The sequence below is a fragment of the Branchiostoma belcheri genome, unplaced genomic scaffold (assembly GCF_001625305.1).
Source record: "Branchiostoma belcheri isolate BF01 breed outbred unplaced genomic scaffold, Haploidv18h27 scaffold258, whole genome shotgun sequence".
NCBI classification, from domain to species: Eukaryota; Metazoa; Chordata; class Leptocardii; order Amphioxiformes; family Branchiostomatidae; genus Branchiostoma; species Branchiostoma belcheri.
In genome coordinates this window covers 125,955-140,688 of record NW_017803863.1, presented here as the reverse complement: position 1 = coordinate 140,688, position 14,734 = coordinate 125,955, and the positions used below count along the sequence as shown (strand labels likewise).

The window sequence follows — 14,734 nt, the reverse complement described above, 5'->3', positions numbered from 1 at the left end:
GTTGACACAGCATTGCATGCCGTAATGGGTGATTTAGTTGTGACATTAGACGAAAGTAGTACTGTAAAAAGGCCTTATATTAGGCTAACGCTACACAAACACACACTGCGCTACAATACGCACCCCTGTACAATATAAACGTCGATTGACTGGCATTCATTGCGGTAAACAAACTGTGACGTAATAATAATGTGGTAGGTCCATTCTTCCGACGAACGAGAGCGGATGAACAGAGACAACAACAACGACACATTTATGCTCTAGAACGATCGCGATTGGGCCGCCCCGACTCTTGTGACGTCACAAACTGGGTCAAACAATTAACGTCGCCGGAGAAACAAAAACTCGTTCGACGCGTCCCGCATCTTGAATGTTGAGCAGTAAACAAACGTAAATAAAATAAAGTAAAGAGACTCGCCGCGCTTTGGACCTGGTCTGTGTTTCACAACCCTCCCAAACACGGACATGTGACTCCGATGGGGAACAAGAAAAGTACTCTGGGATTATGGGTACAGGAGAATGGAGGGGTGAGCAAGATTTTTTATTTAACAATCTCGATTGTTGTCTGTCTAGTGTTGGACATAAGTAACAACGATACTTCCATAAGAATGGATCAGTGATGTTTTGTAAGTTGAATCTGATGTCCGTGTATGATATAAATAAGCTGCAGATCTCTCTCTCTTCGTACATAAAATAGTTCATTCTAGTTCCTGTCTTACAGATCAATTCAAACACCTTTTTAGCCTAAATTCAGATCATCATCAATATAACACTAGACATTGTAACGATATGGCAGTAATGTACACCAAAATTCAACAAAGAATGTTCACCATGATGTCTAGATTCCCCAATACCAGGAACACTTTAGACCGGAGTTTACGAATTAATTCGAACTTAAAGATTACTTTAAAACAAAACCTCATACATAACCCAACATTCTATAAGCTTAATTCCCTATTAGATAGTGTTATCCATGTCATTGTAGCTGCTATACGTCTTGGTTTGATTTATTCAAGTAGCTCCGTGATACGAGATTTGGCCAATAATAGAATGTACAGTGGGTTTTTGCCAGTTGTAAATAACGTGCTAACTTTAGTGTAACTCTTGTAGACTAACCACAGGGGAAGACACGAGACATGGGAGATCACGGGCGACCCCTGGCGGCTGCGTGTGTCTGTCATCAGAAGGTAACATTCCATATCTGTTAACCTCATGCATGCATGTTCCCAATCTACATACATACATGTATCCAATCTACATACATCTGTATCTGTATCGGTATTGCCGGTATAACCGCCCTTCGGTGTAACACACATACATGTACCCAATCTACATACAAACATGTATCCAATCTACATACAGAATCTACATGTACCCACTCTAACGTTACATGCATGCATACATGAACCCAATCTACATACATAGTGCATGTATACAATCTACTTTCCATGTGCCTAATCTACATAACGTTACATGTACCCTATACATATACGTGCACCCAATCTACCTAGTGCATACGGATACCCAATCTACAAGCATACATGTACCGAATCTACAAACATCTACGTACATACACACATGAAGCATATGGGAACGCAACAAATTACACTCAATACGGGAAAGTATAATTTTTAAATTATACTTCCCCTCCGTATTGAGTGTAATTTGTTGCGTTCCCATATGCTTCATCTTAAGATCTACAGTTATACGTCATACTGAGTAAAGAGACTCTTTTTATACAACTAAATCTTTAAAAAAGACTCTACTGAAAATAATCTCTTTACTCAGTGACTTACCAACCTGATGAAACTATTCATGTACGTCATACTCACACAACTTCACCGTCCGAATTCCCTGTTCGAAATGTTTTTACAGTGACAGTTTCTTTCCCCGTACGGCCAAGCTTTGGAATTCCCTCCCTGACAAGTGTTTCCCACCAACCTACAATCTACAGGCTTTCAAATCAAACGTTCACCGCCATCTCTTGACATAGCCATGTTTCTCTCATATTTCTAGTTTAATGCCGAGAAGTGGTCGTATAGGCCTTGCATTGAACCACTCCGTTAAAAAATACCATTTGTTACTTCATACCCTGCCCACAGGTTTTGTAGCCTGGCGCTGAGGGGTCATTCCGAGCGGGCCCTGGATATTCTGACGGACCTTAGAAAGGTAACGGTGCTGGCTATAGCTGCACACTCAAACATATTTTTTGTTGTTGATTGTTTAGGTCACAGCAAGTAAATTTCATGGATGACATCCTCCGCAGACTCCAAATCTAATGCGAGCGGTTGAAAAAAAAGGCCGGGCGAAAAAACAAGATTCATACAATTTAAAATTTTGACTCAATATTTGTACAAATGATTTTGATTCAGTAGGAACATCACATATACACAGCCAGTATCACATATCACTGTCTCAAAGTAAGAAACAAATTACGATTAACATTAAATCAGAGCCTTTCCTTGTCTCCTCTCTTCATAGTTATCAGCCATCCACCTTCCAGCAAGGCAACAGAAATCTTTACCCATTTTCGGCATATTGGCCACTGTCAGAAGGCAACAAAATTTCTTGTTTTTTTTCCAAAATCAGGCGAAAATCAATGTGCACGCTGATGTCATACATTAAAATTACTTGCTGTCGCCTTAGTTGTAACAAAGAATACTGACAAACATGTAAAACGATCCACGTCCGATCTTTTGACTTTTGCCTTGAGATGACCTTTACTTCTCCGGTCATCACCAGATATGTGCGTTAGAAGACCCAGAGGTGCAAGACGCCAACAGTTTTCTTGTGGACCAGAAGACAGCAGGGTTCATCACAAGGTGAATATTTATATTATATCTTGAGACCGGCGATGTTTCTGGACATTGCATTAATCGTGTACCCCTTAAAGCCCAAACTGCTGCCCCGTGTTCTTTTTTCAGATCAAAATCATATGTTGTTTAAAGTTAAAACTTTCGGTCCAACACAAAAAAGTTCTCAGCTAGAGCTTTCGACCAGTCACTCTGGTCTTCCTCAGTAGACTGACCCAGTGAGGCTTGTCACGTGGCTTCGTGACAAGCTTCACTGGGGGGCACAGCCCACCATTTCAAAGTCCCATAGACTTGCATTGTAAACATACCAAAAATAAGCTGTCAAAAACTACCTACCTGAGTGTTCAACTGTGGAAAAGTCACATTGACAGGGTAGTCCAACCTCCAAATTGTCCATTTAGTCCAAAAATTTCACTTTCTGACCAGCGTAAAATAGTAGGGAAAATGAAAACATTGAGAGAATGACCTCTGACCCCTAGGGAGACCACCAAAACACAACAATAACAGATTTGTTTTAGAGCTCTAACAAGCAGCCAAAACAAGACTAAAAGCCAGTTTTTTCAACAAAACAGAAAGAAAAATTACTCTCCAGCTGGAAAATGCCACCATTTATAAACACATACCAAAAAAAAAGGATGTTTTCAGTTGGTTTTGATGCGGTTATCAAAGGGGTCTCACACTGGGCCCTCTGGGCATGCGCCAAATAGTGACCTTTGCCCTGGGTCAGTCTACTGAGGAAGACCAGAATGACTGGTTGAAAGCTCTAGGTGAGAGAATTTTTTGTGTTGGAACTTTTAACCTTACACAGATGAACTTTCATGATAGAATCATATGTTGTTGATTCTTCTTCCATGTCTAGAGTTTTCCTAAGTTTTCTTGAGCTCAGAATAGATTAGGGCCACACCAAGTAATTTTTATGGTTGATGTCCTCCGGAGACCCTAAATCTAATGCAAGAGCGCAAAAAAAAATTAGCAAGGGCCGAAAAAACAAGATTTTGAGTATGTTAAGGGACGACAAATGTTAGAACACAAATTGAATGAGAAAACACAGTGCACCAACCTACAAATCTTCTTGGTCATGAAAACAGCAATAAATCAGTGGAGCGGCAGTTGTCGTCCTGCCCTGTTTCTTTCCTTTCATCACATCTTGCAATTGCACTGTCCTGGCTCTTTAGTCATAGTTACAGGAAGCGGAATTTCTTGTGTTTTTGTCTGGAAACAGGCCAAAATCAATGCGCGCGCGGACGTCATCCATAAAAATTTATTGGTGGGGCCTTATCAATAATAGACGATGATGAAAGTTTATTACAAATTCATGTACATGCCCGAGGGCTAATTGCAAATGCAATTGTAAACAACATGTATAAAAAGGAAGGTACAATGATATGAGAGTCTACTACAATTATATTATTCAACGTAGTCTGGTTAGGAGCCGGATGGCACTCAGGCTACTTTTAATGCTCCCATGGCTGCAACCTTCTCTTTTATATGTGGGTGCCATTGTTACCTCCATTAGAAATGGAGGTATTGTTTTTGGCGTGTCTGTCTGTGTGTTTGTGTTTCCGCACATTTGTAGTCAGCATAACTTCATAACGCCTTTATGGATTATGATGATATTTGGTATGTTTTTAAGTCTTAGGAAGACAAAGGTCAAGGTCAAATATGGGCCTCCTGGTGGATGACCTTGGTACTGCAGCAGAACTTCCGGTTTTTGTATCTTTTATCCTGAACAAGCTATGGTCTTGACTTTTTGGTGACAGATAGCTTATCCTGTCAGGAATAAAGGAATAAGTGGTGTGAGTTTGATCCCCCAAGCAGTTTGTTCTGGAACTGCAGGGGACTTTCTGGCGAAATCTTTAAAAGCCAATAAGTCCAGAAAGTCCTGAACAACGTATTTTCATCATTTTTTTTTTTTGTGTTTAGGTAGCTGAGAGAGAGTTGTACATGATTAAATGCAAAATAAATGCATAATTAAATGTACAAATTTTGTAAGAACTGCACAGACTGTGTGAAATGGCCCATTGCTGTTCCCCAGGCTGAACCTACTCCTGAAGCAGCAGGACCCGGAGTCTCTACAGATGGAGTGTACCAACTTCATCAGACATCTCAGCCCGCCCGCCAGCGTCTGCGGCAAGAAGAGGTTTGACTTCATGTGTACGTATTGACTGTAAACTCTGCGGGTACGCCCAGGCAATGCTTAACCAGGGCGTTTCCATTTGGTTTTGGGTGGCGTCGGGTGGCGTAGTGGTAGATCATTCGACCGTGAACCGGGAGACCCGAGTTCGATCCCGAGTCGTACCCAGGACATGTCTGGACATGCGCCCGACGTTGTGTCCTTGGGAAAGGCACTTTACACGACTTTCCTCACTCCACCCAGGTGTGAATGGGTACCTAACTTCGGTTGGGGAAAGTCGTATTGAGGGCACCTTGTGGCGCCGAATGGCAGCCGCACAGACCCTTGCGGCAGTTCCACAAAAATGTGGAACAAATATGTATCATGTGTATTATGTTCTTATTATGTGTATTATTACCATTAGTATCATTGTACCATTGTAAACCCTGCATCAATTCAGCACTATAAGGCTGCGATTGCACGGGTGATGTTTGGCCAATAAACCATTTATTATTATTTGCATCCTTTGTATGAAATTATAACCGTATAAACATCTGGAGCGTAAGCATAAAAATTTGTTCAATACGCTGACATGTCCGGGAGACTATACCGTCCGCCACCCTGTTCAGAGGGGATGGCCTGTATGGCGAGTGATTATGTTTACCGAAGGAAAACATGTTGTTTTTGATACGTTTCTTCTTCTTCTTCCATTCCAAACACTGACCTATGACGTGGCCAATGACCTGATTTGTTGTCGTCTCTCACCACGGTAACTGGTGTTGGGTTACATAATGTTGCAATTTTATAGTAGGAGGGACTTATACTCTTGTCTGACCATATATATGAATGTATTTGAGTAAGAATAAACAGAGCAGACCATATGCGAAGGTAAACATTATGCATTTGCTTTGCAAATGTTACCGTTCTAGTTGGTATTTGTGTTGGATAAGAATAAACTACAGAAATACTGCGTACGTATTCTTGTTTCAGTAGCAGCTGACTTCAGGGGATTGGAAGCTCTGTCCTTGTGCGGCGCCATGTTGAATGATAAAAAGCTACTAAAACTAAGCAAGGTTTTAGACGCCAACATGGACACCATGACTCACCTGGACCTCAGCTATAACAGACTCACAGACCGCGTACGTACCGCTCATAAAATCTTAGGGCACACCAATTTAATTTCTTGGTTAACGGATTTTTCTAGAAAAATAATGGAGTGGGCTGGCGAAAAAAAAACAGGCCTAGGCATCCTATTATGGCCCAAAATGGTACAATAGGAGACATGAAGTCAACACACCAGGCTGGTTCAAAATTTAAACAATGTACTTGTACTTTTAATGATACCACTGCACTGAAAGATGGAATAACTGTAACAACTAGCATAGAGTTAAAAAAAGACAACCTCCTTGCAACTAGGAAGAAAAGGACTGTTTTCAACTGTTCAGGGCAAAATATGAGCATTTTGCAGTTGATTCTGAATTGTTTTTGCAAATCAGAAAACAATGAAGCGGGCGAATCCGTTAACCAAGAAATTAAGATGGTGTTGCCTTATCCATTACAGGCAAATAGTCTTTATGGCACCCAATGCAATTTTACAGCTCCAAAACGAAATATTCTTGATGAGAAAATTTGTCTGATATTAACATTCACTGCCATTTCTTAGCACATTTTCATCGTCATTATTTCATACTCAGGTCCGTTTATGTTTTGGTACCAACAATACATGTAACTATAGAACTAGCCTACAATACGAACAAGTCAGCAATATCGCATTTTGCCCCACAGCTATCAGTTTGCTATGGGATTGGGTTGATTCAACTTTCTACAATAAAAAAAAAATGACCAGAAAATAGTTTGAATAAAACACCACATCACAGTATCTTTCAAAACATTTTCGCTGTGTGGTCCAAGTACACCTATTTTCCTTTTCTCTGGTAGAAAAGCCGTAAGAAATTCTAATGACTTTTGTGCACATCTTGCCATGTATATTTTCCTACGGCCTTACAGGGACTGCAGCGCCTCCTACCGACTCTGCAGAAAATGCAGGCCCTCCAGAGTTTGGACTTGGTTGGAAATTACCTGCGAAAGGAGACGATAGACGGGCTGGTACACGTCATGTCGGACCCCAGCGCTTGTCCATGTCTCACACAGGTAATTATATGTTTATGTTTGTAGTGTTCGGGTAACTCCACTTGATCGTACCTGTCGGCAAATGTAGGTATTCTATGTTAGGCCACACCGACTTTATTTTATGGATGACATCCTATGAAGACCCCCAGACTAGTGCGCGCGGGCGAATAGAAAAAAAATTCCGGCCCCCCAAAAAATGCTCCTAAATCGCATGAATACAAATGGCTAAAAGCTAGTATTGTGAATTTGCCGGCACTTACTGACTTTTTGCGGAATTTATGAATCTGCACTGTACGTATGTACTAAGTTCTCGAGTCGTTGAGCTTCGGTAGCCTGGGTGCCATCCTCTAGAGGTACCACCGGCTCTGCATTGTCAATAACTACCATGGACTGCCCATGCCTAGAGCCAGGCTAGAGCCTCGGAGGACGTGGTCTTTTTTTTTTTGAGAACAGGCGAAAATCAATGCGCGCCTGGATGTCATCCATAAAATTAAGTCGATGTGGCCTTAGGTAAAGCGTGCACGTACTAAGCAAGGATTATATTTATCCGAATTCAGTCTGCTCACAGCTTCCTGTATATTCTGCCCTTTCCATATCAATTCTGTCTGAGTATTCGAAAAGATAATGTTTTGAAAAGGTGGACAGAAATGAACTGCAAACTTTCTTCGGCCTTGCTCACACGTACTGAACCCTGATGTACATGTACTCGTTCGTATGGCGCTCATGATTTTATTCAGTCAGGGGTCATCGTGTGAAAAGTTTCCATCAAATATGCCAGAGATTCAGCCTTCACTTAAGATGGTGGACGATATAAACTACCTGGCACTTTTGATCAATTGCTTACGTCACGTATCAGTAAAGTCTCGTGTGAATAAGGTCACGTGTTTGTAAACCGTAACTCTCGCGAGATCACGTTGTGAAGTGATTGGTCATTCATTATCCTGATGAAGGCGACAGTGGTCGTTGAAAATTTGATCTCTCTGTAAACTGTGTGTTGGAATAAAGTTAAACTTTTAGTCTTGAACTTTGCCCTTTTGTTTTTCTGTATGTGTTATGTATCTTTTTTTGAAATGCAATAAAAATTACAAAAAAAAGTTTGACGTTTTACTATGATTACTACCAACACAGACGAACTTTCATGATAATATGCCAGAGATGTTTTAGCCTCGCGAGAATAACGACGAGTATACAACCATGTGATACATTCCGACAGAGCTACATGTACAACACACTGCGGTCTATAAAACGACGTAATGCAGACTACAAAGCTTTCGTAACGATTCCAAACGTCCACAAGCGTGCATAGCGATCTAAAACATTTGAGAAAGATTACTTATCACTACAGGCCTCAATTGCAATATTCATGTATGCCATATTTTTAAGTCTGTATCTGTATCTGTATAGCCGGTATAACCGCCTTTCGGCGTAACACACCAGCTAAAGTCGTGGTAGATGTAAATGTAGTAGACGTATGTATGTACGTAGTCCGAAATGTAGCATAGGGCAGACGTCATTGTCATAAGGCCACAGCAAGTAAATTTTATGGATGACATCCTCCGCAGATACCAAATCTAATGCGAGCGGGCGAAAAAAACAAGGCGGGCCGAAAAAAAAGGTTCCTACAATGTAAAATGTTGACTCAATCATTGTACAAATGGTTTTGATTCAGTAGGAACATCACAATACGCAGCCAACATCGCATATCACTGCATCAAAGTAAGAAACACAACATTAAATCAGAGCCTTGTCTTGTCTCCTCTTCATATTCATCTGCCATCCACATTCCGGCATGGCAGCAGGCATCCTTGCCCATTTTCGGCATGTTGACCACTGTCAGAGGGTAACAAAATTTCTTGTTTTTTTTCTCCAAAATCAGGCGAAAATCAATGCGCGCGCTGATGTCATCCATAAACATTACTTGCTGTGGCCTAACGGAATGTGTAGGAATGCCAACAAAGTAAAATCATGACCTTTTTTTTTCTTCACGATAGATTTCCCTCGGAAACAACTACAACATCGCGGTGATGCCGGGCGGACTGTGTGAGCTCCTGCTGGCCAGGTGGCCTCCACACGCCAGACAGCCGGCACGCAGGGAGCTGGCCACCGGACAGGTCACCATCGTGGAAACTGTGGACGACGAAGACTATGAAGACCCAGATATCGTAGCATTGCAGCTGGTGTGAGATTTACAAAGATTTAGCCGGAATGAAAGTAGATGACATACAAGTCGTACCAGGCCCTGATATGTGATACTGGGTGATTGTGGTGCGGTTTGGTGTAACACAAAGACACGCAGACCAAGTCTCACAAAATCGTTGGTATATTGATGATTTTTAATTCCACACGTCCATGTCTTCTCCCTCCAAAACAAGTGTCGTTGTATGGAAATGAAGGTACTCTGGTAGAATGGTTCCGAAACACATGATGTCAGCGCTTGATGACAAAATACAGAATCTACATTTTACCTTACAGCTGGATTCCTAACTGTGTGTTGTGATCAATTACAGATGGACAAGTCACCGCCTTTATGACACTTTCCCATAAGTATATAATTGCAATGTCAATCAGCCAAACTACTGCATAATCGGTTTTAGCACGCCTCCGTTCAGCTTGCTTGTTCTGGTTAAAGCTGTCATTGGGTTTTTTACCCATCCAAGATGATGCAGTACAGCCTGTAGTCTGTATTTTCATTCGTTCCATTCATCCCATTTCTAAGCATGCCTGTATCGGTATAGCTGGTATAACCGCCCTTAGGTGTAACGCACCAGCATGTCAATGTGACATTTGATTTTCTCTTTTTCACATGCACGATGATAAGTACTAACTCTGCATAGGAAGAACGGTGTTTTTCACTGTGATATCCATTGCAGACTGCTGTCATTCTGTCCTTTCCTTTCTTACCTATAAGCAATCGATCCACGGTCCCATCTTGCCAGAAAGTCAACAGATCGTGACATATGTTGATACTGTTTAAAGTTAAAACTTTTGGTCCAACACAAAAAAAATTCTCTCACCTAGCTATAGAGCTTTCGACCAGTCACTCTGGTCTTCCTCAGTAGACTGACCCAGTGAAGCTTGTCATGTGGCTTCTTTGAAGTGTGACGTCAACACTGGGTCAAAGGTATCTGGTAGACAACACATCCACATAGAGTCACCAAGGATTTTGGACACTGAACAGGACTATTTCTTGAGAGGGGAAGGAAGCCATATACATCAGGGCCATATACATCACCCGACATTGAGCCGCGACGGGGGACGACATCGTCTACCAGATACCTTTGACCCCGTGTGACGTCACACTTCAAAGAAGCCACGTGACAAGCTTCACTGGGTCAGTCTACTGCGGTAGACCAGAGTGACGAAAGCTCTAGGTGAGAGATTTCTTTGTGTTGGATCAAAAGTTTTAACTTTAAACATGTAACTACCAACACAGATGAACTTTTATGATAATATGTTGGTACTGCCTATAAGGAAGTAGGCTTAAGTAGGAGGCCGAAATCCTTTGTTCACTGCTGATCGCAAATACTGACAATCCATTCGACTGTAATATTACCATTATACGTACAGAATGTCACGGTTCAGAACATTGTGATGACTTGGGCGATTAGAAAGGGGCTAGTGCAGACAGTTCAATGGTTTGCGATGGAAAGTCGTACTTTTCTGATGACTCATGCTCAGTGGACACGTTATTTTGGGAAAAATTACGTTCAACGTTAAACAAAACAACAAGTTTTTTCTCAGGCCGCTGCATGGAAAAGGTAGATTTTCTTAGGATTGTACTGACTGACACGGTCATAAAATTGATATTTTCTCTTTGTAAGGCCATTGATTTGATTACATGGATGACATCCGCGCGCCCATGAATTTTCTCCGTTTTCGACCATACTGTAAATCGTTTAAGGTAGCTAGAAAATGAGCAAATTCATATGCTGTAAATTGAAGAAAAAAATTGGAAAACGATACTTATGTCGCAGACTTACAAAATACACTCTGTCATTTGTTCAACCTTCATGGCCACCTGGATTTCATAATGTAGGCAACTTTTTTTTGCCAAACTTTTTTTTATTCGAACGCTCGCATCAGTTTTGGGGTTCCCAGCGGATGTCATCCATATAATCAAATCACATGGCCTAATAATAAAAAGATAATATAGAGCATACGTTTTCCACGATCCCAATGCACATAGACTGTACCGACTGGCCGCATTACCGTTATCGCGCTCTCATAGGACACATTCGCTGGACGACCAGCACTGTGCCACCATAAAACGATAAACGGAATTTTCGGGAGGTAAAAAAGATCATACAAAGATAACGCGATAGCCGAACAATCTAGAGCTCAAAACCAAAGAAAAAGTATGGTTTATTTGCGTCTTATTTTCTGGGATTACGTCAAATTTACTAGTAATTCCAAACCGGAACCTAAAAGCATTTTGTCAACCTCTGCAGAGATGTAGGCAAGTGGGACACGGAGATTCGATTCATAACGGTTAAGGCGACACCATCTTAATTTGTTGGTTCTCGGATTCGCCTCTTCGTTTCTTTCTGATTTGCAAAAAAAAAAAAAGATTCTGGTTCTGAATCAACTCAAAAATGCTCATATTTTACCCCCAACACTTCTTCCTAATTGTAACAGTTTTTCCATCTATCAATGTGGTTTGATTAAAAGTTCAAAATTCATTGTTTAAATATTGACCCAGACTTTTGTGTTGACGTCATGGCTCCTATCGTTGCATTTGAGGCTGTAATAGGATGCCTAGACCTGTTTTTATTTATTTATTTTTTCGCCCTGTCGCTTCATATTTTTCCTGAAAAAATCCGAGAACCAACACATTAAATTGGCGTGGCCTAAAGTATAGTAGACAGGAATGTTCCATCTCGGGATATCTAGATCTGTACAAGATGAAATGCATTAAAGACGTTATTGCTTTGGCTGCTCTTGTATTGAATCCTCGCTCCCGGGCTCCTCTGGCTGCTCGTGCGTCTGCGGCTTCCCAGGCGGACTTCTGCGCTCCGTGTCGGGCCGGGTCCCGTCCAGAGGCTGCGTGTCCGCGGCTGCCGACTGCTGCATCGCCTGCGAGTGTTCCCGCGCTTTCATACGGAGTGTGGCGATACTGGAGGACCGGTAGTCCTGTGTGCACGGGAAGGAGCAGCCCAGGGCACATGCGCAGTCCGCATGACCAGCAACACAATAGCTACAGACCGGGGATCCTATTATATAGAGAAAAATCGCACAGAATTAATCATCTTCATCATGCCTCCGGATTATATTAATTCGGTGAGATACACTTGATAAAGTTACTCCAGTTACTCCTATCCCTCATAGCAGACACTAATGCAGTCCCTGCGAGACCAGTGTCTCTCTAGCATGGACAAAAGTGTAGTATAAGGACGTCCCACTCTACGTCTCCCAGTAGGAAGCCACTGTACTACGAACAACATGCCCTGCCAGGGCGAGTCTACGTCGTCTGACTACAGGTGAAATGGGCGGGAGAGAGCCATAGAGTTGTTTGTTTGTTACATGTTGTCTCCATGAAACATTATACACTGTTCTTAACATTCTTGTATATGTACCATCTAGTTTCTTGCTCTAGGCAGCATTCATAGCCCATGATTCAGAGCTATAGAGTAGAATAGTCTCTGTACATGCTTTAATATAACTACTATACAGAATTAATATAACTACTATAGATCTTTAAACATCATGCTCCGTAATTAATCCCAATACTAATCGGCAAATTACAAATTTGTCTACGCGTTGTTAGTGGTATAATATAAGTCGAAGGTGTCGCATTCACCAGTTTCCCATCTCCAGAATGCAACGCGAAAACAGGGGGTCTAACTTCATTTGCATAGGACATGAAGGCATCGGAATGATCCTGGTGACGTTAAACAACTTGTTTGTCACTGTGTTTGGAGGTGTCGGGGCATTTTATGCTCAACTGTAATGAAATTACTATGGTTCTGACAACAAATAGAGAATATTTTGTGTTCTTTTCAACATGGAACATGTAGTTTGTAACGTTACAGCATCATACAGAGTTACCACTATAACGTTACAAACAATTCATTCCAAAAAATTATTCTCTATTTGTTGTCAGATTCAACACACACACACACACACACACACACGCACACAAATACACACACAAACACACACATACACACACACACACACACACACACACACACACACACACACACAAATACACACAAATACACGAACGCTACCGAAAACAGAACCCTCTTGGAGAAGGTAAAACATAATTAAAGTACTAGTGATTCTATTTTCTACTTTTTGCTTGCACACGGTTTGTGTGTGGTAAAAATCTCCGCTATATTCATGTCGTCTCTTGTACTTTATATATTGTTTTAGAGCGATTGCGCATGTCAACCTGTGTGGACTAACTAAAATATGTTCCAAGATGGCACTATATTTGACTTAGAGCTCCATGAAATGATATTGAGACGGGATTTGGTCGGAAACCACCAGGAAAATGTTGGGATGACGGCACGACGCTATGATCGTCCGGGCGTGACCTAGGGGTTAACTACAGAGCAAAGACCCCAAACCTTTTCGATTTATTGCAGATGACGGGAAAGGCCCCATATGGTCAGAGCTTTTTGTAACGAAACGAGCCGGCTCTGATCCCAACTTTGCACAACAGGATATGGTAAAAAGAGTAGTTCATTTTTCTCCAAACGTGCTTGATCTAGAAATTCGCTCTCACCACACATGCAATCGTCCATATACAATTCCTGGCAACTACAACACTTATAATATATCCATTTGATTGTCAGATTGCATCACTATTGTCTTCAAGTTTGTAGGCCGAGTCAAACTGTCAAAACAAACACTATTTAGAAATTTGCGTAAGTTGAATTTCATTACAAAGTTGCAGTTGAATTCTTGCCTCACTGACTTTTACTAACATAGATGAGTGCATGAGACAAATAAAGTTTATGTCACCATACTATGGGACTGTCAATCCATCTAAACACCAGAAAATACAGAAAATATATAAAATAAATGTACCGTTATCTATAGAGACAATTGGTGCTGAAAGCTATGATATTTTCATCCGTTCCTCACTACGTTGTATGCTGTGCCACCTAGAGGGCCTTTGCTGTGCGGCCATTAGTTCAGACGAGAAGCAGAAGAAAACTATCGGCGCCGCGATCCCCTGACCAATTACCGCCATTCATCACCTGCCCGTTTTACAACACTACCAATAGGAAAATCTAATAATTGGGGTCATAATCACCACTATTGGGTTTGTTGGCTAATGAATACTTCCATCTCCTCTCGGCGCCCGAATCCCCGCGAGCGAAATCCCCTGTCCGGCGTGATAAGGGACGTCATAACGGGCGGGATTTCTCGTAACGCAGGCCCGAAATGAGAGACATTACCTGGTGTTAATATTAACGAACTTATTAATATCTAACCGTAGGAAAGGGATACTTTTCAAATCGATCATAAATCAAAAGCCACATTTTGGCGATATCTTTCCGATATTGTATTATCTCGTGCCGTCATATGACTCCTTCCATGACTTTATTGCCATTCCCGGTGTAATAGAGTTGTTGGTAATAACCCAATACCTCGATACATGGAATCTCCGGCCGTATAATGAGAAAATTACTCAGTGAATAAACTTTATTCTGTCTCGCCATCCACA

The 14,734-nt window shown here is 41.5% G+C and overlaps 2 protein-coding genes across 5 annotated transcripts in view; one reads left to right on the top strand and one right to left on the bottom strand.

The window, feature by feature from the left end:
* The first annotated feature begins 229 nt into the window (after positions 1 to 229).
* Positions 230 to 9,525, top strand: LOC109471757 (leucine-rich repeat-containing protein 75A-like). 2 transcript variants are annotated; one of them, XM_019771113.1, is made up of 8 exons: positions 230 to 527; positions 1,111 to 1,187; positions 2,103 to 2,169; positions 2,743 to 2,822; positions 4,849 to 4,967; positions 5,920 to 6,065; positions 6,934 to 7,077; positions 9,048 to 9,525. In XM_019771113.1, the coding sequence occupies exons 1-8, from the start codon at positions 477 to 479 to the stop codon at positions 9,237 to 9,239; spliced, it is 876 nt and encodes a 291-aa protein (XP_019626672.1). In that variant the 5' UTR covers positions 230 to 476; the 3' UTR covers positions 9,240 to 9,525. The 2 variants fall into 2 exon arrangements, with proteins under 2 accessions (XP_019626672.1, XP_019626671.1); XM_019771112.1 differs by having other exon boundaries at positions 5,917 to 6,065.
* A 2,314-nt stretch (positions 9,526 to 11,839) lies between these two features.
* The window catches only part of LOC109471752 (dorsal root ganglia homeobox protein-like), a 36,237-nt gene continuing 33,342 nt past the window's right edge, over positions 11,840 to 14,734 (bottom strand). For all 3 annotated transcript variants that reach the window (XM_019771103.1, XM_019771105.1, XM_019771104.1), the window contains exon 7: positions 11,840 to 12,266. In XM_019771103.1, coding sequence (XP_019626662.1) covers positions 11,977 to 12,266 — 290 coding nt within the window. In that variant the 3' untranslated portion in view covers positions 11,840 to 11,976. The remainder of the gene's footprint in view (positions 12,267 to 14,734) is intronic.